The 27,330-nt window shown below is 46.5% G+C and overlaps 1 protein-coding gene and 1 pseudogene across 4 annotated transcripts in view; one reads left to right on the top strand and one right to left on the bottom strand.

The window, feature by feature from the left end:
* The window catches only part of PLA1A (phospholipase A1 member A), a 32,936-nt gene extending 15,334 nt beyond the window's left edge, over positions 1–17,602 (top strand). For 3 of the 4 annotated variants that reach the window (XM_074033381.1, XM_045384679.3, XM_005548060.5), the window contains 6 exons: positions 3,241–3,330; positions 5,254–5,421; positions 6,920–7,009; positions 12,575–12,683; positions 16,501–16,665; positions 17,185–17,602. In XM_074033381.1, the coding sequence (XP_073889482.1) occupies positions 3,241–3,330; positions 5,254–5,421; positions 6,920–7,009; positions 12,575–12,683; positions 16,501–16,665; positions 17,185–17,269 (707 nt within the window). In that variant the 3' untranslated portion in view covers positions 17,270–17,602. Of the gene's footprint in view, positions 1–3,240; positions 3,331–5,253; positions 5,422–6,919; positions 7,010–12,574; positions 12,688–16,500; positions 16,666–17,184 lie in introns of all 4 variants that reach the window. The other variant, XR_012431673.1, reaches the window with a different exon arrangement.
* Positions 17,603–22,297: 4,695 nt separating this feature from the next.
* Positions 22,298–24,201, bottom strand: LOC107128987 (large ribosomal subunit protein uL16-like; annotated as a pseudogene).
* Between the last annotated feature and the right edge of the window lie 3,129 nt (positions 24,202–27,330).

The raw sequence follows: 27,330 nt of genomic DNA, 5'->3' as shown, positions 1-27,330 counted from the left end.
TGACCTTCCTGGGGTGAGGGAATGAGCTCAAGGCAGCGCCTAGGAGGCTGGCATCTAGCTGTGTGACCCTGGGCAGAGATGCCCTGCCCCCTCTCTGAGATTCTGCTGCACAGTGAGGAGTTTACCAAAATGATATTGAAAATCTCTTCTGGCTCTGTCTCTGTGACCACTGAGGTGAATGGTTGTATTTTTTAGCCACCATAGGCAGGAGGATTCTCACTCACAGACCAAAAGTACTTGGTTATGAATCTCACTTTCTTTTTTTTTTTTTTTTTTTTTTTTTGAGACGGAGTCTCGCTCTGTCGCCCAGGCTGGAGTGCCGTGGCCGGATCTCAGCTCACTGCAAGCTCCGCCTCCCAGGTTCACGTCATTCTCCCGCCTCAGCCTCCCGAGTAGCTGGGACTACAGGCGCCCGCCACTTCGCCCGGCTAGTTTTTTGTATTTTTTAGTGGAGACGGGGTTTCACCGTGTTAGCCAGGATGGTCTCCATCTCCTGACCTCGTGATCCACCCGTCTCGGCCTCCCAAAGTGTTGGGATTACAGGCTTGAGCCACCGCGCCCGGCCGAATCTCACTTTCTGATTCAAACGAATGCAGCAACAACAGTGTGCTAAGCAGTACTGGGTAGGGCATTGCTGTCTGGCTGACTTATGGGAAAGTCATGAAGCTTTTTTAGGATGGGTGTGCCTGGTCCCAAGGGATTGGGCCCCCGCAGGCAGGCAGGCGTGTCACAACTTCCCTCCTCCCCAGATGACAAGCTTGGCCCTTCAGTCCAGTGGAGAATAAGAATCCCTCTTCTGGGCAGGGCGCTGTGGCTCACGCCTGTAATCCCAACATTTTGGGAGGCCGAGGTGGGTGGATCATGAGGGAGATCAAGACCATCCTGGCTAACACGGTGAAACCCCGTCTCCACTAAAAATGCAAAAAATTAGCCAGGCGTGGTGGCAGGCACCTGTAGTCCCAGCTGCTCGGGAGGTTGAGACAGGAGAATGGCGGGAACCCAGGAGGTGGAGTTTGCAGTGAGCCGAGATCGCACCACTGCACTCCAGCCTGGACAGAGCGAGAGTCTGTCTCAAAAAAAAAAAAAAAAAAAAAAAAAGAAAGAAAGAAAAAGAAAAAGAAAAAGAATCCCTCTTCCAGTAGTGACAGGCACAGGAAAGATTCTCCAACTCTCAACCCGTTATGACCAACTTAAGTTCTCCTGACCAGTTGGGAAAGGCGGGGGCATTCCTCTTCATTTCTGCTCCGCAGCCAATGCCCATGAGGTCTGTGCTTAGTGTGGTGGGTGCAGGGAGAAATAACATCTGTCCCTGACCAGAGGAGCTTGCAGCTCAAGTGAGAGATGTCCACGTCTCTTTTCCTGTGGTCAGAAGTCTCTTTTTGGCATTTAAGACTCATGATTCTGAAAGAAACACACGCAGTTATATTGTCCAACTCTTCTTCTCACCTTTATTTCACAGATAGGAAACCAAAGCCCACAGGCCTCATCCTAGCTATATTAGGTGAGTTAAGCTTGTTCATTTAAAAAGTGAATCCTGGCCGGGCACAGTGGCTCACGCCTGTAAGTCCAGCACTTTGGGAAGCTGAGGCGGGCAGATCACGAGGTCAGGAAACCGAGACCATCCTGGCTAACACAGTGAAACCCAGTCTCTACTAAAAAAAAATTCAAAAATTTAGCCGGGTGTGGTGGCAGGCGCCTGTAGTCCCAGCTACTCGGGAGGCTGAGGCAGGAGAATGGCGTGAACCCAGGAGGTGGACCTTGCAGTGAGCAGAGATCCGGCCACTACACTCCAGCCTGGCCGACAGAGCGAGATTCCGTCTCAAAAAAAAAAAAAAAAAAAAAAAGTGAATCCTTTCTATCCTTAAATTTGCTAAATATGTGACTTATTAGGTACCCATTTATCTAAGCGAGGCCTCTCAGGCCCCTTCAAAGTTGGAGCCTCTCCCTGATGTGACTTAAAAATAAAAAATTATATTTATTCAATCACTATTTATTAAGCTGCGTGGCAGGTGCTGAGAATTTAGCAATGATCAACACATTGAATGAGGTCCCTGCCTACATGGAGCTTACAGGCTACATGGACCGTAGGAGTCACCAAGGGAAGCCCGGACGCCCATTAGAGAGTGTCTGCAGTAGGGGTCCGGGTGAGAGATGATGGTGACTTGGGTAAAGGTGGTGGCAGTAAAGACAGTGAGAAGTAGACAGATTCAAAATATGTTTTGGAAGTAGAGTTGACTAGACTCGTGAAGGGCTGCATGTGGGGTATGAGGGAAAGGCAAGACTCAAGGGTGGCTTCTAGGTCATTGCTTAACCTCCAGGTTGATGGCAGTAAGCAAATAATACACAATCCTTTTCTTCCAATAGTGACAGGGGATAGGAAGGAGGAAGTCGGGGTCTTCAGCAGCTGGGCCTGAGCCAGTCTGAGGGCTCAAGTCTGCCACAGTGGAGCATCCAGGAGCTGGTCACAGGGACACAATGAGGGCAGAAGATGCTCTCTTACCTCAGCTCTGGAGCCGTGTCCTATTTCCGCTCAGGAGAGCACAAAGATATGTTTTAGGGGGGACTGTGGAAATGTGACCCCAAACATGTTTACCTGAACTATTACTCAAAAGGAAACTGATACTACTCAATGAGGAAATTTACCAAGTTTATAACATTTACTGAGTTACAAAACCTTGTGTTACAGGATATTTTTCTTGATTTTCTTAGGCAAATATGAGCATCTTACCAACTGAATCTCTTTGGTTCCTTTTAGCATGAAAAATCCCTTTAGAAAACTGAGAGGCTGAGGTGGGTGGATCAACTGAGGTCAAGAGTTTGAGACCAGCCTGACTAACCTGGTGAAACCCTGTCTCTACTAAAAAAAAAAAAAAAAACACAAAAATTAGCCAGGTGTGGTGGCATGAGCCTGTAATCCCAGCTACTCGGAGGCTGAGGCAGGAGAATCGTTGAATCCAGGAGGCAGAGGTTGCAGTGAGAGATCGCACCACTGCACTCCAGCCTGGGTGACAAGAGTGAAACTCTGTCTCAAAAAAAAAAAAAAAAAAAGAAAGAAAGAAAGAAAAGAAAAGGAAAGGAAAGGAAAGGAAAATCTGTCTGAGGGCTCATCCTGTGAAGTCTCACAGCACTTAGAAGTGACGGGGCAGACAGTGGGTGTGGGCTCCTGAGGTCAGAGTTTGAGGTCTGCTGCCAGCCAACTCCCTGAAGCAAAGAAGTTAATGGAGTTCTGTCTCCTTTCAGATTTCGGTATTCGGATTCCCGTTGGACACGTGGACTACTTTGTCAATGGAGGCCAAGACCAACCCGGCTGCCCCACCTACTTTTATGCAGGTCAGAAATCCAGTAAAAGTTGGTATTTGGCGACCCCAGAGATTGGAATTCACCAACAGCTGTTGTGTTGAGTCAGCCAGAATGGCCCACAGAGGGTCTGCTTGACAAGTGTCCTTTGCTATGTCCCATAATGCCTTACTCAGAGTGTATTCAAGGATGGACGTCTTCAGAGCCCAGGCATTTGAGGGGAGGGTGTGGCACAGTCCACACCAACTGCATCCTCTACAGAGCCTTGCTTTGGCAGAAGCAAGCCATCCTGCCCAAAGCTGGTGAGCAGAAGGATCAATTCACTGCCCAGTCATTTCACCACATTTACCAACTCTAACAGTTCTCTAAAATTGTTTTCAAGATGATCTTTTTGAACACACTCAATGACCGTACATTTCCTCTCTTTAAATATAGCCTTCTGGAATGTTCTTTTTAATATATTTATTGATATATTCTTAGCATACTAAATGTGTCAAAAGCTAAGATCAATAATTATTTGGTTTTCTTATATCTTATGAATATAGCCAATATATCAGCATTTCATATAAAAATTCAAAATGCTGAGTTCTGTTTACTATGTTTTTAGTCTTGTCTTGCTTTACCAAATTTTTAACATTTTAAGGATTCCTTTGACAATCTTATTGAATAACTACTCATTGATTTTACCAAATTTACTAGTTTTCCAAAAACATGATTCTTTTTGCAATTTGTGAATTTCTCAGCAATTCTGATAAAATAGGAGTTTGGTTTCAATGGCTTTTGAAGATTTGGTGGCATTTCAATTGACCACTTTTCACTTTTTCTCCATAACACAATTTGAGAAGGGTTTAGTTTGTCTCTGCCCCAGTTCCCTGTTGCAGCTGGAAAGAGCTTGACCATAGAGAGTGTCCCAACCACAGGGGAAAGGAAAGTCAAAATTCTGCTTGGCTTTGGTTGCAGGTCTCAGCAACGAGGTCTCAAGGTGTAGGGAGAGTTTGAAGACCCCAGGACCCTGGAGTTGTAGCTCACCACATACTTCTTAGTTCCAGCCAATTTAACCAATGTCGAATGCTGCAAACTTAAATAGTAAATAACAATGAAACTAAGTTTTGGTAAACTGGGATATTTCACAAATTCAGCGTATCAGTCATTTGGCCCGGTGAACCTCAGCACATTGGCTGTAGAGAGTGATCGACCATAAACTGCGGCTGATGCAGCAGTCTCACCGCTGGGTTGGGTATAATGAGGTTGTAAAAAATTTGTTGTATGGGTGATGATGAAGAAAGTAAAAATATGCACAAATACCCATTTTGAGAAGTGGGGCAGCATCATCAACTCTCTATATATTCCCATTTTATGAAGGAGAGTTTGCATGATCATATAAGAATCCATCTCAAGGCCAGGGCATGGTGGCTCACACCTGTAATCTTAGCATTCTGGGAGGTTGAGGCAGGTGGATCACCTGAGGTCAGGAGTTCGAGACCAGCCTGGCCAACATGGCAAAACCCTGTTTCTATGAAAAATGCAAAAATTTGTGAAGTGTGATGGTGTGCACCTGTTAGCCCAGCTACTCAGGAGACTGAGGCAGAAAAATTACTTAAACCCAGGAGGCAGAGGTTGCAGTGGACCGAGATCATGCCATTACACTCCAGCCTGGGCAACAGAGTGAGATTCTGTCTCAAAAGAAAAAAAGAAAAGAAAAGAAAAGAAAGAATGCATCTCAAATCAAGCAATTTTCTTGATGGATTATGCTTATGTATCTCAGGAAAAGTAAAATGAAAAAGTAGAATGTAGTAACCATGTACACTAATATTTTGAAAAAGTGATTTGAGGGGACTCACATGCATTTATTTACAGCTTGCTGGAATATAAAATTCAATAGAGTTTCAGTGAGCAGCACAGAGGGAATTCCATTTGTCTTGACTGAAACTTTGGTTGTGTTTTTTCTCTGTTCAGGTTATAGTTATCTGATCTGTGATCACATGAGAGCCGTGCACCTCTACATCAGTGCCCTGGAGAATTCCTGTCCACTGATGGCCTTTCCCTGTGACAGCTACGCGGCCTTCCTTGCCGGACACTGTCTGGATTGTTTTAACCCTTTTCTGCTTTCCTGCCCAAGGATAGGTAAAGTGCTTCCCCTTTGACTTCCTTTGACAATGTGAGGAAAGTTCAAGCCCTACTACTTGTCCCCTCTTAATGTCCTGATCTCCTGTGGTCAAGAATTCTATCCAATTGGGGAAAAGAAAATTAAGCAATGAGGTGCTCAGCCTGTTCTTACTTGGAGATGGATGGTTGGTTCTCGTGCCCCAACCCTCACCCTCTATAGTGTTCCCTATGGCCATCCTTGCTCCACACACACCCTTCCCACATACAGGTCCCCCCACTCTCGGACCAGATGCTGCTTATAGATCTTTCTCACTTCTTGCCATTCTCCAGTTCTTCATAGACCCTAATTCTCTGTGTGGTGGGGAATCCCTAAGAGTGGAACACAAGACCCACATTAGCGGTCTGAGATTCTGGTGGTCTCATGGCAGCTGGGGGGATGCCTAATTGCTGGGGGGCTTGGGTACCTTCTTGGATGATCCAGGCCAGTCTGGGGAAAGGATGCCAGGAAGGCTGCAGGATCTGGCCTCTAACTCACTTGTGTAGACCATTACTATGAATATCTTGTGGTTATCCAGGATGAAGAGCTCCAGGAAAAACTCCTGGGCAGTGGAAACGGTTTCTCTCCTTCCCACACTCTCTTGCTTCCCGCTACCCCTGGCTGCCACTCAACTGTAGCAGCTTGCTACTGCTTATATGAGTGAAATGGGTACCAGCTTGACAAAATAGTAAAGTAGGGTAGCTTCCCATGATAGAACAAGTCAACATTATTTCCTACTCATTGTGCATATGTCAGTTTCCCCTACATGCCATGGACCCACAGACATAACAGCCGCTTCACACTGTCTGCCCAGCCTCATGTCTCACTACACTTTCCCTTGCACTGAACACCGGATGGTGCTAACTACTTGTACTTCCAAGTGTACATCAGGCTTCCTCACCTGTGTGCCTTGGCCGTAACCATACTCTCTTCCCAGAATGCGCTCTCCCCACCTGTCATCCACTAGTCTTCAGGTCAAACACTTCGTGCTTCACCGTGCTCCCACTGCACGGGATGTAAGTGTCATGAAAACAACTGCTATAGGAGATTGGTTTTGCAAGTTAGAGATGCAGTTTCAGATTTCTTATAATTACCTGCCAAGAATGAGTCAGATAATCTAAAAAGCATAGTGCCATTTATGTGTGTGTTTACTGCCCACTGGACCGAGTTGCTGGGATCCCAGGACTCACCTCAGAATACAGCATGAGGACTTGGGGCTTCTTACCGTCTATCTACTGATCCTATTTCCTCCTACCCTCCAAATTTACCCTCCAGTGGGTTTTCTCTCTAGAGTGGTGTTTAGGAGTGTCCTCTGGCTGTCTCCTTTCTGCATTCTCCTTTCTGCGCTCTCATAGTGCGTGTGGAGTGTAGATGTCTGTGGAATAAATGGGTGCATGAATTAATAAACATGAGGCTGGGTGCTGTGGGACCCTAAGATAGGCTTCTCAGGACTCTGCTTCTTTGCTTCTTTATTTTCAGGCCTGGTGGAACACGGCGGTGTCAAGATAGAGCCACTTCCCAAGGAAGTGAAAGTCTACCTCCTGACTACTTCCAATGCTCCGTACTGCAGTGAGTAGGGGGAAATGCATGAGCTCAGCTCTGCCAGGGTGCCACCGGAAGAGTCCAGGGCTTCGGCTTGGGCTGTGCCCAGCCCAGTGTGGTAGTCTGGGTGGGAATGAATGATAAGGGCAAAGGCAACACCGGAGGTGGGACAACAGCCCCTGGTCTGAACCAAAACTTTCAGAGTCCAACCGATTGCTCTTCAGATGAGGACTTGGGGCTTCTTACCGTCTATCTACTGGTCCTATTGCCTCCGACCCTCCAAATTTACCCTCCAGTGGGTCTTCTCTAGAGTGGTGTTTAGGAGTGTCCTCTGGCCATCTCCTTTCTGCCCTCTCATTTCCCACTTCTTGGCGCCCACCCTATGTGGTTCTCACCCTGGCAGCCTCCAAGGTGGGGGTCCCTGGGAAATACTGAACCTTTCCCTCTGCTCTCCTTCCCCTTCACAGATGCATTCCGGCTTCCCACTGTTACTCCTAACCATGGCATTTCTTTGAAGCTAGGATGCTAATGGTTGTAACAATGTTAAATGTGAAAGAAAAGTGTGTCCAGAATCCATGAAATACATTACAAGCTGAACCATCATCCTTCTCTATATTATGTGCATCTTAACTAGGGTGACTATATTTCCTGGTTTATGCTGGTTATCCTGGGATCCTGTCTGCTTTATCATGTGTACAGGATAAAGCATGCTGGTTTGGATGATAAACTGTATGCCACCCAATTTTAACTGATTTTCTGGTCAGTTCGTGTCGGGTCAGTGGAGGGACCTTTGTGACAATATCTTCCTGGTACTAGAAGGCCTGGTACCATGTGATATGGAGCCCAGAGCTCAGACTCTGTGCTCACCTAGACCTGGATTTGAATCTCAGCTTCTCTATTTACCAGCTGTGTGATCAGGAGCAGGTTATTTAAACTCTCTGAACTCTATATCCTTATGTGAATACAGGAACCATAACAGTACCTACTTTAAAGAATCAATTGTGAGTATAAAATAAAATGGACACAGGAGGTCACTAGTACAGGGACTGGAACCCAATCAGTAATAATTTCCTTCCCTTAGTCAATCGGAGAATTTGGGAGAGGAATAGTTAGGGTGTTTCTACCTTCATGCCAGAGAAAATTTATGGCTACCTCTTAGGAACAAAGTGGACTACAGAGTCAACTGTGGCTTTTCACATCCTTAACAGCTCATTTGACAACCCACTGGGAGACGTAGGGAAAGGGAAGCTCTGAGAGACCAAGTGGCATGCCTAAGGCTCCACAGCTGGGTGAAAAGGTCAGAACTCAATTCCAGGTCTTCTGACTCTAAAATCTATACTCCTTCCTCGCCACGACCATGGTTCCATCTTCTGAAAACCTGCTGTCTGCAGGCCATATGTCTCAGCTCCCCTTCTGTCAGCGCCACCCCATCAGAGTTGGCATGTGGGAGGATGTTTTGTCTGGTGGTGGACGCGGTGCTGCCAGGACCAGATGTCCTGGCTTTTAATTCCAGCTGCTGGGCAGATTCACAGCAACCTGAGCTGGCGCCTCTATGTCTGTGCAGCTAAGAATACACCTGGCAGGAAAGTTTGGGGAATGCCTGGAGGTTAAAAGCATGTTAAGGTCCCTGCTGAGGGGGTTCACAGAGCCATACTTTTTCTGACTGTTTCATATTTGTTGTGAGACCACCTCCCCATGCCTCCAGAAGCATAGCCATGTTGGTTCCAAAACCACAGAGGGGTACAGAAACAGGCATGCCTGCCTGCATGCTCTGCCGTAAGCTGTCACTTCTAGGGATGGAAGCTGGATCCTCCCTGCTCTCCCTGGACAGATATGGGTATGTTCAGGAGTGGGTAGGGAGAAGCAGCTCTCCAGCTACTCTTAGGCCATCATGGCACTGGGCTCCCATGCCTAGCACCGTTGGCCTGCTTTGACTTCAGCAATGTTGACCTGCGCCAGGCATGCACCAGCATGGGCAAAGGATCTTCTAACAAATAATTTTTATACAATATATTCCCTCATAGAACAGTTTTTCACATAGTGTACCTTCTCTCCGTTACTTCACCCCATCCTTACCGTGTCCTGTGTGATAAGTTGGGGGCTATTGCTTGCAGATGAGGGAACTGAAGCATGGAGAGGCTCAGTGTCTTAGGCAAGGCAGCATGGCTTGTAAGCAGCAGGGTTGGGGCTTGGATCCAGGCCTCCTGACCCACCACCCAGGACTCTATGTTGTATGACATGAGACATGTTCCTGTGCACATTTGATTCCACTAATTCCCACCCACTCAACATTAGGCCTGGCTCCCTTGGGGCCTCCAGGGTCATTTAGTGAAGAAAGAAGCAGGCCAGGCGCAGTGGCTCACATCTGTAATCCCAGCACTTTGGGAGGCAGAGGTGGAAGGGTCGCTTGAGGACAGGAGTTTGAGACCAGCCTGGGTAACATAATGAGACCCAGTCTCTACTAAAATTGTTTACAATTAGCCAGGCATGATGGTGCCACCTGTAGTCCTTGCTACTAGGGAGGCTGAGGTGGGAGGATTGCTTGAGCCCAGGAGTTGGAGGCTGCAGTGAGCTGGTTATGCTACTGCATTCCAGCCTGGGCAACAGAGCAAGAACCTGTTTCTTTAAAAAAAAAAAAAAAAGGAAAAAAAAAAAAAAAAGCAGAAACAATCTTAGAAAACTTTCTTAATCAATGATACCTGCTAGCAAAGGAAGAAGTATTAATAATATAATATAGCAAACTCAGCCCTGAGAATTAAATTCCTAAAGCTTATGTAAGTTAGTTATTTTTTCCACATTGCAAATATCATCCATTCCAGTTCAGCCCTTGCCTGTCCCCATAACAATTGATATCCCATAGTAACATCTCAGAAGGAGAAACAGATGGGGTGTGGTGTCAGATGTCCTCCTCTGTGGAGGGGAAACAGTCAAGGCTCTTTTCTTCTCGTGGATTCTTGGCATCTTGGCATCTTTTGGTGAGCCCTGTTACTAACCCCAGGGGGCCCAGATGGGCCATAGCACTCCTCCAACTTAGTGCTGAGTTCACCTGCATCCAGTTTATGTTCCCCTCCCCAATGTTAGCCCATAAAATATAGCAAATGAAAAAGTACAGGTAGAGTAGAGGTGAAGGATTGCATCTCTAGCTATATCTCCATCACCAAAGGAGCCTGGGAAAATTCCCTGAGACTAAAGCGATTGCAAAATGCCACCAGATGCACCTACCCCTTAATAAAAAAAGGACAGTGTGTTAGGGAAACTGTAATCTTTCTTTTCTTATTTATTTATTTATTTATTTAGAGACAGAGCCTTACTCTGTCACCCAGGCTGGAGAGCAGTGGCACGATCTCGGCTGACTGCAACCTCTGCCTCTTGGGTTCAAGCAATTCTTTTGCCTCAGGCTCCTGAGTAGCTGGGATTACAGGCATCCACCACCATGACTGGCTAATTTTTTTGTATTTTTAGTAGAGACAGGGTTTCACCATGTTGGCCAGGCTAGTCTCAAACTCTCGACCTCAGGTGATCTGCCTGCCTGAGCCTCCCAAAGTGCTGGGATTACAGGCGTGAGCCACCGCGACTGGCTTTTCTTAAATTTTTTAATTCTTCTTCTTTTTTTTTTTTTTTTTTTTGAGACATGGTCTCCCACTGTCACCTAGACTGGAGTGTGGTGGCACAGTCACGGTTCACTGCAGCCACAACCTCCCTGGCTCAGGTGATCCTCCCATCTTAGCCTCCTAAGTAGCTGGGACTATAGGCACATACCACATGCCCAGCTAATTTTTTGTTTTTGTTTTTTTGTAGAGACTGGGTCTTGCTATGTGGCCCAGGCTGGTCTTGAACTCCTGGGCTCAAGTTATCTGCCCACCTTGGCCTCCCAAAGTACCAGGATTTCAGGTGTGAGCCACCATGCCTGGCCTGTAATCTTTCTTACCTTCTCTTGTCAGAGGGACAACAGGTCCCAGGGATATCACCGTGGCCCAGGTTTTACATCCAGTCTACGTTGGCGATACTCACCTTGAGAACTCCAGCATCCACGCTGCTCAAAGGAGAGTCCGGATATCACATAGGCAACCAGTGGCCGCAGGGAGAGGAGCAGTCTCCTATACACACAGCCTCCTTCCCTGACGCTGGGTGTGTGGAGAGGAAGCAGGGCCGTTGCTATATTTTATGAGTTAATTCTCTCTCTCTCTTTTTTTCTTTTTTGAGACAGAGTTTCACTCTTGTCGCCCAGGCTGGAGTGCAATGGCGCCATCTCGGCTCACTGCAACCTCTGCCTCCCGGGTTCAAGTGCTTCTCCTGCCTCAGCTTCCTGAGTAGCTGGGATTACAGGTGCCCGCCATCATGTCCGGCTAATTTTTATATTTTTAGTAGAGACAGGGTTTCACCGTGTTGGCCAGGCTGGTCTCAAACTCCTGACCTCAGGTGATCCGCCCGCCTCAGCCTCCCAAAGTGCTGGGATTACAGGCGTGAGCCACCATGCCTGACCTTACGAGTTAAATCTTTAGTTTATGTCTTAGTCTATTTGTGCTACTATGACACCGTACCTGAGACTGGGTAACTTACAAAGCTCAGAAATTTATTTTCCCACAGCTCTGGAGCCTGGGAAGTCCCAGATCAAGGCGCCAGCATTCCATGTCTATAAGGGTTGCACTCTCTGCTTCCAAGAAGGTGCTTTGCTGTTGTGTTCTCCAGAGGGGACAGATACTGCGTTCACACACAGCAGAAGGCAGGACGTCAAAAAAGGGCCTTGCCAATTCCCTTGAGCCCTTGTATAAGGCACTATTTCATTCATGATAGTAGAGCCCCCATGATGTAATCCCTTCCCCCAAAGGCCCCATCTCTCAATACTGTTGCACAAAGCATTCAGTTTAAACATGAATTTGGAGGGGACACAAACATTCAAAGGATAGCCATATATGACAGATGCATTTGGCTCATTCAAGATCATCCCACCATGAAAATGTGAGCAACCAAGGGGAAGTAAAACATTAGTATTACAAAATAACAAAAACCAACATTACTGAATGCTTCCTAGGCACAGGCACTGGCCTGAGGACTTCATACATATTAACCTATTTATCTCAGGCCTAGGGTGTCTACTTTTTTTTTTCATTTTTTTGAGACAGAGTCTTGCTCTGCCGCCCAGGCTGGAGTGCAGTGGTGCGATTTCTGCTCGCTGCAAGCTCCGCCTCCTGAGTTCAAGCGATTCTCCTGTCTCAGCCTCCTGAGTAGCTGGGATTACAGATGTGCACCACCACACCCAGCTAATTTTTGTATTTTTAGTAGAGATGGGGTTTCACCATGTTGGTCAGGCTGGTCTCAAACTCCTGACCTCAGGTGATCCACCCACCTCGGCCTCCCAAAGTGCTGGGAGTACAGGCATGAGCCACTGCGCCCAGCCAAGTGTCTATTTTTATTATCCTCAATTTACACTTGAGGAAACTGAGGATCTGAGATTATAGGTAATCTCCTCCTGGGCACACAACTACTAAGAGATAGAGCCAAGATTCCCAACCACACTGCTGCTCTCTAGGGTTTTTGCTCATTGCACCTTCTGCCCTCTGGCCCAGTCTCTGTTGTGCTTTGGTTTCCTAGTGCATCACAGCCTCGTGGAGTTTCACTTGAAGCAACTGAGAAGAAAGGACACCAACATCGAGGTTACTTTCCTTAGCAGTAACGTCACCTTCTCATCTAAGATCACCATGTACGTAAGTGTCCCACCTGGTTGACCCCTTCCCTTAGGAGCTGGTTACTTTTTCATTTTACACACATGGACAACCCAGGTCAGGTACTGTGTGATTGCTGATTCCGGAGCCCAGCCAGCTCGGCTGGGGGCAGCACCTACTCTAGATCCAGCCACAGACACAGGCTGGGGAGCTGCTCAGTAGTGGGTCCAAGTATAACAGATTCAGATGAGAGCAGGCAGGGCAGGCAGGCAGCAGGGACGGCATGTCGCAACATGCCATGCCAACATGGTGGAGAGGACCTAGGAATCAGGTCCCTGAGAGGAAACAGTACTCTGGAATCCAGGCAGTGCAGGTATCAGGGATGTCAGTAGGGAGGAGGGCCTCAGTCACCAGCCCAGGGAGGGCTAGCCAGAGCCTGGAGAGCACCCACTCCTGGGAAAGGAGAGCAGTTCTAGGTTAGTTATCAGAATGGAATCTGAGGCACAGGGTCAGTCAGCAAAGGAGTGCAAGCTGAGGGCCAGACTGGCGGCCAGGAGGGCTTGATGATTCCTGGAACTGGGGCTAATCATTCCCTTCCTTTGTTGGGGCAGACTTGGGTTTGGGGGCTGGTGGAACTACGCTTGAAGTGAGAGGGTAAAGAACCCCAACTGTAGGGAGCCACAGCCTGCAGGGGATAGGAAGGCAGCAGCCATGGTGCATACTTCTTTAAAAAGCAACTGGTTAGTTATTCACAAGCCAGCGGGAGACAAACTGTCAGATAATGTCACTGTCTCAGTCAGAGTCCGGTCAGGAAAACAGAGGAGGTCCAAGAGAAGGAATTTAGCACGGCGAACTCATTACAAGTGTGTTAGATGAGCTGAAAAACTGAGAGATGGGGACACAATGCAGAGATTACTCACAACAGGAGCCACTACCACCCTAAGCTAGAGAGACAAAGCAGGAGTGGCACTGGCAAAGCTGGGTCCACAGGGAAGGCTGCTTGGCAGGAGCTGAACCCATGGGAAGTGCAGCCCGTCTGGAATCCCTGCCCAAAGCAGCCACCCACCTGAGCATGCTTCCACTGGGTTAGACCTCACTGGAACCTGCTGGTGGGGGAACCTGCAGGGGAACAGATCAATCCAGAGCAAACAGGGGAATGACCGGTGCATACACACTTAAATGTGTCAGCAATGCCCTGAGAGTGACAGCATGGAAGACGGAGCCTGACCGAGTCTAAGGAAATGATGAGCAGAGATTTCGAGGCTTTCCAGGAGCTACCCAGGCCAGGCTTAGGGAGAATGTGACACTTCTGGTGTGTATGGAGCACAGATTTAGGGTTACGGGGATGGTGTGGGGCTGGAGAGGCAAGTCAGGGCCAGACCCTGCCAGGCCTTGAAGGACAAGTTTTTTTATCCTGAGAGTAGTCTGGAGAGCCACTGGGAGTTTTAAACAGGACAGTGATGAGATCAGATGTGAGTTTGGAGATGTTTCTCAGGCTGGGATGTTGGACGTGAACTCTGCTAAGAGGCACTACAAGTTTCTGCTGGAAGGAGCGCACTTCTTCACTCCCAAATCCCTGGCCACTAGCTGGTGTTCCTTCTGGCTCACCCAAGGTCACACAGCTACACACAGCCATCAGGATTCCAACACAGGCCTGCAGGTGCCCACAGGGCCTTGCAGACTGTGGCTATGTATCAGTAAGCCAAATACCTTTCCTTAGACCCGCTCAAGGTTGTGCTACTTCTAGAAGGGTGTTTTCATCATCTTCTAGCCCATTGGTAGGTCCGAAAACACTGGCAGGAGTCATGAAAATGACCCACACCTCTGGCTGCACATTAGAATCACCTGGAGAGCTTTAAAAAATATTGATGCCGGCCGGGAGCGGTGGCTCAAGCCTATAATCCCAGCACTTTGGGAGGCCGAGACGGGCGGATCACGAGGTCAGGAGATCGAGACCATCCTGGCTAACACGGTGAAACCCTCTCTCTACTAAAAAATATGAAAAAAAAAAAAAATTAGCCGGGCGAGGTGGCGGGGGCCTGTAGTCCCAGCTACTCGGGAGGCTGAGGCAGGAGAATGGCGTAAACCCGGGAGGCGGAGCTTGCAGTGAGCCGAGATTGCGTTACTGCACTCCAGCCTGGGGGACAGAGCGAAACTCCGTCTCAAAAAAAAAAAAATTGATGCCAAGCCCCCCACCCCAGAACAATCACATCAGGGTCTCTGGGCACAGGCTCCACAGCTACACTTCAAAAGCTCCCGGAAGAATTCCAGTCAACATCCACAGATTAGCGCTTCTTCCTCCCCGAGCGGGTTCACATAACTCTTTTGAAGAAGGCACCAGAACATGATTCACTTCTTGCAGATCAGAAACTGGGGGGAAAATGGGGAGAAGTTACGTGTGGTCTTTCTCCAAATTTCTATAGCTTTACGCGACTCTAAGATTTTCTTCTAATTGGAGAATTAACCTGGGCCAACTCCCCAAATCACTCACTTAAAAGATTTTTCATATTCCTTGAATTTTACAAACTCTTCAATCTAAGCTGTTTCTTAAAGGAAACAATCTTATTTTTTCCTCTGAGGTATTTCAAAAGACTTGTGAATTTAAAAAAAGAGGGACTGGTTTTTAAACAAAATTATAATGATCTTCTCTTAGAAGGAAAAAACAAGATATATGACTAACCCTGGACCAAAAAGAACACAAAGAAGCCTTGTCATCACTCTATGAAGGCCAGAAACGAACAGGAAACCGAGTTGGCAGGGGTGGCTCCCCACACCCCCTGGCCCCCGCCCCCCGCCAAGAGGAACGCAGTGCCCTCCTTCTTTCCTCTTTCTCAGAGTCCCCCTCAGAGGCCAGGGAGGATCACAAAGGGCCCCACAAATCAAATTCCTTCCCTAGCTGGGTGGTGCAGCCCTGCTGGGCGCTCTCCCTGATCCCCTGCTCACCACCCTCAGGCTCTGCTGGCTGGGCTGTGCCTTGCACTCAGCATGAAGACTGTCCTCATTGAATCTCACGATTTTTTGCTTTTGTCTCCAGTACCTAGTACCTAGGGGGTACCACAGCCCTTTTGGAAGCACCCTGCTAGGTTGATCACTTCATACTCCTCCCTCATCTTTGTCTCAGTCCAAAGTGGTGCCTGAATCTTTAAACAGATAGGGAATCTGAGGGGCAAAGCCAAGAGGGTGGGTTAAGACAGAACTGGATACTGTTTTCACTCTGAGCCTCCTAGGCTGAAGTCAGTATGAACCAAACCCCGTGGTTCAAGTTCATAGCAGCATGTAGGGAAGCTGAGACTTACACCTAGTTGCTAGTGACTCCACAGCCACCTTGCCAGGTTAGGTAACTTTTCCAAAGCCACACAGCTGGGAAGACAAAACCTGGGTTCCACCCAGCTCTGTCTGTGCCTCATGATCTGTTTTCTTGTCGCTGTTCCCACCCACACATTCATACTTAGCCTAAAACAGAAAAGTCCTTACACAGAATTCTTTGAAAAGGAATGTTCTAAAAGAGGGTTTCTACTTCTGGGTAATTGGATGTGAAGGTGAAGGTCTCCTCCAGCTGGGAATCCAAGAATGAGGAACAGTTTTTCCAGATATGAAAATCCAGGAGCTACTATTTTGTTGCAGTGTCCACTTGTTCACTCTAAAAAGTCAACAACTACTTTCTTGGTCATATTCAAAGCTGGAGGTGTGGGCAGAGGGGCGGGTGAGGGTGACACAAAGGACTGTGGTAAGGAGCTAACCCCTTGGTGCATGACAGCCAACCAGTGCCACCAGCAGAGCCTGATTGGAGCCAAAGGGAAAGTACAGGCCATAAGGGCTGCAGTCCTTTACTTTCCCTTGCCCCTTTCCTTGCAGACCTAAGCAGCAACTTCACGGGAAAGGAATCATAGCTCATGCCACCCCACAGTGCCAGATAAAGCAAGTGAAATTCAAGTTTCAGTCTTCCAACCGAGTTTGGAAAAAAGACCGGACTACTATTATTGGGAAGTTCTGCACTGCCCTTTTGCCTGTCAATCACAGGTAAGCCCCAGTATCCACTTCCCCCCCGCCAGATGCACACACACATCAAAGATCAGTCCTGGCCTTAGATGTGCTACCTGTTGAGATTCAAGCTCATCATAGTGATTACCATCTTAGAAGCAGAAATGACAGAGACCCAGCTTTCCAGAACCTCCTGTGGGACCATCTTGGGTTGGGGAAATTCCACTGTGTTTGTTCTACATATTTAGTTTCTATGTAAGATTTCATTAGAACAAAGTTTTCTCATTGCATATTTTCTCCTCTGTGGCCTCCACTCCAAACATATCATGGGTCACATTCATGGGTGTGGATCCAGAATCCACATCCCCTTTTCCCTTCCTCTAAAGGCATTTATGTCATTAACCTTACCACCCCCGGCCCTTGGACCACATGAACTGGCTCTTAATTGTAGGTGACTGCAGACTTCTTTCATCAGACATCATGGAAATTCAAAAGCCACAGAATGCCAAGCCTTGTCTGCTCACCAGCCACTGCTCTCTTATTGCTCTTCTCTTCCAGAGAAAAGGTGATCTGCTTACCCGAACCGGTGAACTTACAAGCAAGTGTGACTGCTTCTCATGACCTGAAGATAGCCTGCGTATAGTTTAACCTGGGCAGGACACATCTCCCTGCATTTTTTTTTTTGGAGGGAGGTGTGATGAGGGATGTGTGTGTGCAGCTTATTGTAGACCATTACTGCTACGGAGAAAGGCAAAGCTCTTATTTTCTCCATAATGAGCCACCCTGGAGGGGAGGGAGAACTCATTTTACAGAGCTTGGTTTCTGCTGCTGATCTTATGTACATACCCATTTTAGCTCTCCCATGCATACTTAACTGCACTTGCTTTAGCTCCTTGTATATCTGTACTTAGGATTCAATAGAAACATGTACAGAGTAAAGAATTTTTTAAAAATAAAACTTCATGGAGTACCTGAATCATTGAACTGTTTTACTTGAATGGAATTCTGTTACCTACAAAAAGTTGAGATTTATACTCCGTAGGATTGCAGAAAACAGTATTGCATTATCTGTATTAAAATAGCAACTAAAAGAAGTACTTGGAACAAGAGAGGGGATGAAGGGTGGGGAGGAAGATGGCACCATTTACTAACCCTTACCATTACCTCCTTTGGATATCTGGAAGGTTTGAGGGATCAGAGAGATCTTGGGGAATACAGGTGGATTTCCTCTGGGTTACTGTTTCCCAAACTTTGATCTTTGTAAATAACCTTGTATCAGCCGCAGCCCAGCCAAAAACAGATGGTGCGCTCAATCTGTGTTGGGAGAATTTAAGAAAAGGACTATTTGCCGTAGTCTTTTGTGGGGAAACCACAGGGATAATGTAGTTCCCTGAAGCTACTGGCAGTAGAAGCTGCTACTACGCTACCCTTGAAGAGGCCAGAGGAGGGGAAGCACCGGGGGCTGCAGACCTGCAGTACAGGGACACAGTCAGCCAGCAGCAACCCCGCAGGGAGGGAGCAGGAGCAGATTCTCTGACTTCACTGTTCCTCCTCCCCCATTTTCCTGCTAGTGCTCCCCATTAAGGACCCCCAACAGAAGCCAGAGGGCAAATAACACATTGACATGGCCTAAACAGGCCTGGGGCATACAGCAGGACAGAGAAGGGTGTAGAGTGGATGGGAAGGGGGTGGGGAACTAACAGATATGGCACACGCCTTCACCACTTTCCTAAATCCAGGTTTCCCCTGGATTCTTTTATTCTTTAAATTCACTTTTTTAAAAACATAAATAAATGAGCTTTAAAAAGAAACTGCTAACTTGCTGATTTGCTCTCCACAAGAAAGACTGGGAGAATGATGGAAGCAACAGGCTGCAATTACTCCATCTGGGCCAAGTCAGCCAGGGCACTGAGAGCTTCGGCCTTCGTCCAGGCCTTGGAAATGCAACCAAAAGGACAGGTGAGGCTCACAAAGATGTTTAACTGTCTGCATGATCACAGTCATGTCTAAAGAATACACATGTTCCCTACTGCGTAGGCTTTCAATTTTCTATTTTTCCTCAAACCAAAAACCCTCCTTTCCTTTTCCCTCTCTTTACTCCACACAGGTTCCTCCCTGGAGACAGTCTTACCCTGAGCTGTATTACGCTGCACTTCCATTTGCCATCCTGGGAGACACTGCTTAGCACATACTTCTTCCTTAGTTTTCCCCACTGCTCGTTGCTTCATTTCCAAATGTGTATTACATTTCTGTGATGAAAATCATATTGTGGGCCAGGCACGGTGGTTCACATCTGTAATCCCAGCACTTTGGGAGGCCAAGCCGGGTGGATCACTTGAGGTCAGGAGTTCAAGACCAGCCTGACCAACATGATGAAATCCCATCTCTACTAAAAATACAAAAAAAAAAAAAAAAAAAGCTGTAAATTAGTCAGTGTGGTGGCACACTCCTGTAATTCCAGCTACTCAGGAGGCCGAGGCACAAGAATTGCTTCAACCCAGGAAGCAGCGGTTGTAGTGAGCTGAGATCATGCCACTGTACTCCAGCCTAACAGACAGAGTGAGACTCCGTCTCAAAAACAACAACAACAACAAATCATGTTTTGTGATGTTGATGCTAACTGGTGTTAAACTGACTCAATCTGTTCTGCAGTGGCCTCACACTTCCATTCTGCTTTTGGCCATAGCCCTGGGTTTCTTTGGGAATATTTTCTTATTTTTAAACACTGTTAGACTTTCTCACATGTTATTTTGCCCCTAGTTAGAAACTTTGGATTACTACCTTACATGGAAAAACCAGTTTCTCTACTCATAAATTAATCCTAGAAAGAAATATAATGAGAACATTATAATGTTTAACATTCCAACTAGATACTGTGGTCCAATGCAGGCTCAAAGTCCCCGGCCAGTTTTTTCCTTTTTTTTTTTTTTTCTTTCATGTTCAGGAGGCAAAATTTTTTCTTTACTAAAAAGGGAAAATTTGCAAGTATGTGAGAGATGTTAAAAATTTATCAACACTGGCCAGCCGCGGCGGCTCATGCCTGTAATCCCAGCACTTTGGGAGGCTGAGGCAGGTGGATCACCTGAGGTCTGGAGTTCAAGACAAGCCTGGCCAACATGGTGAAACCCTGTCTCTACTAAAAATACAAAACATTAGCCAGGCATGGTGGCAGGCGCCTGTAATCCCAACTACTCAGGAGGCTGAGGCAGAAGAATCGCTTGAACCTAGGGGGCGGAGGTTGCAGTGAGCCGAGATGGAGCCATTGCACTCCAGCCTGGGCAACAAGAGCAAAACTCTGTCTCCAAAAAAAAAGTATTAACACTGAGTGGAGACATTTTTCTATATATAATCACCGGATGGAAAGGATATAAGAAATGTATAACTGTCTATGAGATGGAATGTTGTTTAATGCTGGGTCTATGTGGTACCTAAAATCATCCTGTCCAGGGGTACGTGGCCCACACTTTGGGAAACATGGCTTTAAGTAGATGGGATGTCTGTGGGGTCAGGAAAAGGGAGAGCTAACACGGAATTCTGCTCCATGGCAGAGCAAAAGCAGAGCTTGGGTCTCCCTTCCACACCCACTTTGCGCACTCTGCTGCAGTCTTTTCATGAACAGAGACTATTACAGAGCTAATTAAATCCAACAGGCAGATTCACCACGAAGTGCGAGATACACTGCTGAAAGATACAGAGCAATGTGACCTTGGAATAGCCGTGCAACAAAAACATCCAACATTGCACAGCTTTTTACTATGTTCCAGGCACCATTCTGAGTGTGTCACATTCTGAGTGTGTCATATGTATTTTATCCTCTCAGCGAGCCTATGAGATACATGCTATTATTATCCTACTTTACTGATAAAGAAATCAAGAGGCTGAGGAACTTTCAAGATCACGGGTCTAGTAAGTAAAGGAGCCAGGATTCAAATGCCAGCTGTCCGCCCCAGAGCCAGGTGATTAATCACCACTCTAACCAGACTCAGAAACACGACAGAGAAGTCCCCCCTAAAGGTCCAAAGTGCAACCCTGTGGGACTGGACACATAATTCGCAGGGTCCAGTGCAAGATAAAAATGCGGCCTCCTTATTTAAAAAGTTGAGAATTTCAAGATGGTGACAGCAGAGCATGAAACCAAGTGTGGGGCCTGAGTGGAGCCCTGTGCCCAAGTGTACAGGTCGCATGCCCAGGAAGCCAGCCCTGCAGCCAGGTGAGCCACACTGTCAATCCCCAGAGCCAGGCATTCCAGCCAAGCTTGTGTAGTGCCGCTGACTGTGAACCCAGACAAACCTCAGGTGGCTAAGGAAGAAAGTTGTGAAGGATGAAAAAAAGGTTATAGGGCCTTTGAGAGGGGTGCTAGCGTTTCTTACAGAAAATATTCAGACCCGGTCGGGCGCGGCGGCTCATGCCTGTAATCCCAGCATTTTGGGAGGCTGAGGCGGGCAGATTACCTGAGGTCAGGAGTTCGAGACCAGCTTGGCCAACATGGTGAAACCCTGTCTCTACTAAAAATACAAAAATTAGCCAGGCATGGTGGTGGTCACCTGTAATCCTAGCTACTTGGGAGGCTGAGGCAGGAGAATCGCTTGAACCTGGGAGGTGGAGGTTGCACTGAGCCGAGACTGTGCCATTGCACTCCAGCCTGGGCAACAAGAGTGAAACTCTATCTCAAAAAAAAAAAAAAAAAGAAAGAAAAGAAAAGAAAAAGAAAAAAAGAAAAGACAAAAATAATACAGGGGACGTTCCTGTATTAACCATCACTAGATTTTCAGATGAATGTTTTTTAAGGTTCCTCTACACTAGAGGCTGTGGGAGCTTGGTTCCCACTGCACGGCTTGGTGACAGGTAGGAGAGAGCCCATCTCCAGCAGCATTTTGGAATGCTGTCCCCAACATCTGGAGCACAAGATGCCAGGGAGAGATTGGGATGGGTTGATAAGGGAGAAAATGACTTCCTATCCTCTTTCGAGGTCTGATGATCCACACTTTGAGAATAGACGTAGGAAAGACCTTCCACTCTTGTGTCTACAGGTGAGATTGTCTCGCAACTGCAGAGTGGTTAACAGCAAAGAAGACATGTGTACTCACTTCTGAATAGCAGGGCTGGCTGCTTCAACAGAGGGAGAAAAAGGTGGGAGCAGAAGGATAGGGGAGAGGAGAGAGGAGATGGAAGCATGGATAGAGGTGACTGCAGTCAGATAAACAGTTGTTTGCACACAAACCCAGCATTCCATAAAGTCCTATGCAGACTCTGTGAGTTCACAATAGTTTCCCTTGCAGCTCACAAACTGTGCCTTGATTAAAACTCTTCTCATGACAAATCAAGCCCTTGGGCAGCAGGGACTTTGTCTTGTCTACTGTTGTACTCCAAGTCCCTAGCATACAGTAAGTTCTCGAATATTTGTTAGAAAATGAATAAATAAGTGGTCCCAGGAAGTATTTTCATGTCTAAGGCTTCATTATTGGCAGAATTCACCAGTGAAGCTATCTCAGTGTTGGCTTTTCTTGCCGAGTAGTTTTTCAATAATTTAATCTCTTCACTTGTTATAGATGTATTCAGATTTTCTTTTTCTCTTGAGTCTATTTCAGTAATTTGTACCTTTGTAAAAATTGTCCATTTTATTTATCTAATTTGTTGGTACACAATTGTTTGCTGTATTCTCTTGTGATTCTTTTTATTTCTATAAGGTCAGTAATGATGGCTCCTCTCTTATTCCTGATTTTAGTAATTTAAGTCTTCTCTCTTTTTTTCTTGGTAAGTCTAGATAAAGATTTGACAATTTCATTGATCTTTTCAAGGAATCAACTTTGGTTTTCTATTCTCTTGTGTGATAATTGCTACTCTAATCTTTATTGTCTTTCTCGATTAGATATTATTCCACATCACTTTGAAAAACAGCTAAAGCCACAAATCTGCCTTGACCCTTTTGTTTTTGCTTCTGCTCTGTCAGTCTTCCTTGAGGCACCAGATCTTTCATGATCTATTGCCCAAAAAGGATAGCGTCATAGGATCACAGGCAATTCTTGGAAAAATTTACATTGGTTACTATATCAAAAAGATATTCTGCTACATATGCCTAACTTATCTTCACTCTTGGACCACAAAGATCTATTTCAGAGACAAATTTGGAATGGAATTTTCCTTAACATTATCCTCAATAGAGCCTGAAGTACAGAATATACTCATTTTCTCACTCAGATCCTGAGACCTCGGTGGTCATTTACCAGACATTGGAATTCCTAAATGAATAACATTGTCTTAAAAATCATGTTCCTCAGGTCAGAAGGCTAGAGTGCTCTAATACAGGAGTCCTCAACCCCTGGGTGAGTGAACATTACCACGGGAGCTCCATCTCCTGTCAGGTCAGCTGTGGCACTGGATTCTAGGAATTGCTCATGCAAGGGATCCAGATTGTGCTTTCCTTATGAGAACCTAACTAATGCCTGATGATCTGAGGTGGAACAGTTTCATCCTGAAACCATCCCCCTCCCCACCGTCCCCGCACTGCACTGATCTGTGGAAAAACTGTCTTCCACAAAACCAGTCCCTGGTGCCAAAAAGGTTGGAGACCACTGCTGTAGTAGATACCTAGTCAGTTTGAGGTGTCTTTTTTTTTTTTTTTTTTTCAGGTGGACAGAAAGTAGGATTTATTGTTGGGCATTAGGAGGGGCAGCATAGTGGAAGCCCTCATGAGTTCAGGCCCACCACTTGTCCAGAGGGCTACGATTGGGGATGTACTTGACCCCGCAGTCATCTGGAATGAGCTGTTTCTCAGCCACCACGTCTTCGCATTCATTCACATTGAACTTGGTAATGCCCCACTTCTTTGAGATGTGGATCCTCTGGTGGCCAGGGAGCTCGGCCTTGGCCCTGTGCAGGGCCTCAATCGCATACTCCTTGTTCTGCAGCTTGGTGCTGATTGACACGATGACTTGACCAGTGTGAACCCTGGCCACAGTGCCCTGGGGCTTTTCAGAGGTACCTCATATACCTGTTTGGAGCCTGTCAGCCCAGCACAGGACAACGTCTTGTTGATGTGCATAACGTGGAAGGGGTGGAGCCGCACTCAGATGTGAAAGCCATCTTTGCCACAACTTTTTATCATGTACTTATTGGCACAAATTCGGGCAGCCTCCAGGGCTCCATTCATCTGATACCATGTGGCCACAGAGTGGAAACTCAACCACTTTTGCCCTCTTCTGCCCCAGGTCAAAGATGAGAATCTTGGCATCAGGAATACCTCGCGAGAAGAGAGGCTTTGGGTTGTTCTTACAATAATGGTAACACCAGTGGGGCGGCGGCCCATGGTGACACCAGAATCTTCAGTGGCGCGCCGAGGGGAAAGAGCTTGAGCGTCTTTTGAACTTAAGAGTCATTCCTTTCTCTAAGAACTGACCTCCATCTAGAAGATGGGCAGCCCCAATTGTACTGCATGACCCGGTCCTCAGGCCCAGGTGAGTGGACCAGAAGCAGACACATGACTGAATCTGGACAAGGTAGATTTCCTTCCTGAAAGTCTGAAATTACAACTAAGAGGCTGCCACACTTGTCTTCTGGTAGTTGGAATTGTTCCATATGAACTCAGGAGCTGAGGGCGAACATATTCCACTGTGAGAACAGAGAAACAGGAAAGACTGCTGTGTTGGAAAACAGAAACATGTTGCAGTTCTCCTAAGAGAAACAGAAACAGAAGATGGTGACTGGGTCCCTGACGGCTTTCTGCTTTCCCTGATGGCTTTCTGATCTAGTCCCATATTAAAATCTGGAGGCATTTCTGTCTTTGAATTCTATAAGGCACCCCCGTGTCCTTTTAAGTTCTCCTTCGCTTCGTCATCATAATTATCAACATCGTCAACATTATCAACAAAAAAGATAAAACTTCCTGAGCAGTTAGTATATGCTAGGTAAAGTTTCAGTTAGCTTACACAAATTATATTATTTAATATTCCCAATAAATCCATGCATTACTTCATTTTACATATGAGGAAACAGGGACAAGGAAATTAAGTAACTTGTCCACTATAGTTAGCAATGGATAAAATCAGGATTCACATCAAGGCCATCTGACATCAGAATCTGAGCTCTAACCACCATGTTTTTGTACAGTTTAGCCTGTTCACGTTGGTTTCTAGCACTTGCAACCAAGATGTATTAGCTCAATAGGGTTCTTCAGTCTGGCCCTACTCTGCCTAACTAAAATTATCTGCCACTTTCCCCAGTGTGCTGAAGCCAGTATTCCCCTAAAACATACTATGGTCAATGTCATCTCCATGTCTTTTTGTTCCTTCTCCTTCCCACCCCCGCACTTTTATATTCTACCAATAATTCAGGGTCCACTTCCATTTCTATCTTCCCCAGGGAACCTGGTCACCTATATGTTCTATCAGTCAGTAACTATGCTGCCTTGCAATGGTGGTTAATAGCTTACTGCATGTATGTCACGCCTCTATGATGAGATTGTAAGGTCTTTAAAAGCAGGGGCTATGTTTTCTCTTTCGCTGTGTCCCCAAAACACTGTAATTCATTGTAAGCATACAATAAAAGCTCCGTGAATTGAATTAAAGGCAGTAATCTTAGTGGTATAGACAAAGGCAGGGAGAGAAAGTCAGGCACAGAGAGGCTTAACTTTAAAGGAGGGCTTAATGTCTTTCCATAAGTGTCAGGAATGGCCTTCATGTACTCATCTTGTTTTAAAATTGTATGTGTAAACTTTTAAAAGTTTTAAATCTCTGTAGGAAAAAGGATATTACATTGAAACATAAATCTTCTGTAATTGCTGAATTCTCACCCAGCCCTTGATCTCCTGGTTGAGTAGTCCCAAGTCTGACATTCTGAAAGTGACATATGCTGCTCCCCACAGCCACAAACACATATCTGATCTCACTCTTGGGCACACCCCAAGCCCTGGGATGACCATCACAACTCCCCCGTGCCCTACCATCTCAGAGGAGGTAGGTTTCGTACCCTTAAGAAGAACATGGGGGTGATGAGAGTATCCAGTGCCTGAGTCTTCCTAGGCCCTAAGAAGGCCTTGGAATCCTCTCTGATCCTTAGCATTTACCCTCATCTATGAAAACAACTGTTTGCATTTCTGTGTCCACTTAGTGTCCTGACAAGAGTCAAAACTCAATCCATCCAAAAGGAAATCAACATCTTCCCCAGTTATTCCTCCACTTTTTATGGTAATAGCTGCCACCACGATCCAATTATCCAGGCTTGAAGCCTGAGTCATCTTTGACTCAGAACATCACAGTGCTAAAAAAAAATTTTTTTAAAGCCGTTTGCCTCCTTCCCCCAATTTATACTCAGACTCTGTCTCTCAATATCTTAAAATGCATCTGAGATCTGTCCCTTCTTGTGTATTCCCCCTGATAAGGCTCTGGATTTTGGCACCAACCCCTGAACTACTACTCTCTTTTCCTGCTGGTTTGAATAGGGAGAGAAGAAAAGAAAACTGGAAAGTGGAACTAGAAATCTCTAAAACCCCAAGTGTTAATCTTACCCTTGCCGAAATGCGCACATGAATTGTCCTACTAGCAGTTAACAGCTGAGTTTAACCAACATTGAAGCATTACCAACTAAATGTCACACAAGTGGCCCTGTGTGAGGTGCTGGGGCCACAGCAAATAAGTAAGACTTCCCCAGCCCTCAAGTGCCTAGCAAGGGATGAGAGCTGAGGGGGGTGGCCCCAGAGGACTCTGCGAGTCCTGAAGGGGATTGGTCAATGCTGAGGGCGAGGTGAAGGCCAGGAGAGTGTGCATAGGGAGAGGACATGTGTATTAGGTTTGAGGGGTGAATAGGATTTCAAGTCTGAGGGCTGAGGGGTGGAGGACAATTCCAGGCTATTAAGCAAAGGCTCAGTTTACAGGCTGGACTAAGCTGATTTCTGTGCTGTGTCCTGGGCTCCCCTGTGGCAGTGACGCAATCATGTGACAGTTGGTGATCATGTGCTGGGTGAAGACACTTTCAGGAAGGATGATATCACAGAAGTGAACCACAGTGAAATAAAGTATAATCACCAGATAAATTTCCGAGTAGGAGGCACATGTCAGTGCATGAAATCAAAGACAACGACAGACGTAAAACTGCTGACAGTATTGTTTTCACTTCTACCTCAAGATTTGTATGGGTGTCTACAGGGTGTCAAAAATAGAAAGAGAAGAGGTGCGGCCAGGGGCGGTGGCTCACGCCTGTAATCCCAGCACTTCGGGAGGCCGAGGCGGGCGGATCACGAGGTCAGGAGATTAAGACCATCCTGGCTAACACGGTGAAACCCCGTCTCTACTAAAAATACGAAAAATTAGCCAGATGTGGTGGCGGGTGCCTGTAGTCCCAGCTCCTCAGGAGGCTGAGGCAGGAGAATGGCATGAACCCAGGAGGCAGAGCTTGTAGTGAGCCAAGATTGTGCCACTGCACTCCAGCCTGGGCAACAGAGCGAGACTCCGTCTCAAAAAAAGAAAAACAGAAAGAGAAGAGGTACTGAACATTGGAGATGGACTTAGTTTCCCCCTCCAGGCAATTCTTCTCCCCATGGTCTCTCACGGGTTTTTGCTTTATACATATATGTAATGCTATTTTTCAAATATATAAAGAGACTGTTGTGGCGAATCTTTAAAACCTGTAAATTTATCTAAAAATCCTACTGAAATCCAAATGTCTTTTGCCTTACATACACCATTAGATAATAAAAGCACAACTTCGACA

The sequence above is a fragment of the Macaca fascicularis genome, chromosome 2, assembly GCF_037993035.2.
Source record: "Macaca fascicularis isolate 582-1 chromosome 2, T2T-MFA8v1.1".
NCBI classification, from domain to species: Eukaryota; Metazoa; Chordata; class Mammalia; order Primates; family Cercopithecidae; genus Macaca; species Macaca fascicularis.
Note: the sequence above shows the minus strand (reverse complement) of the source record. Positions and strands in the feature narration are given on the sequence as shown.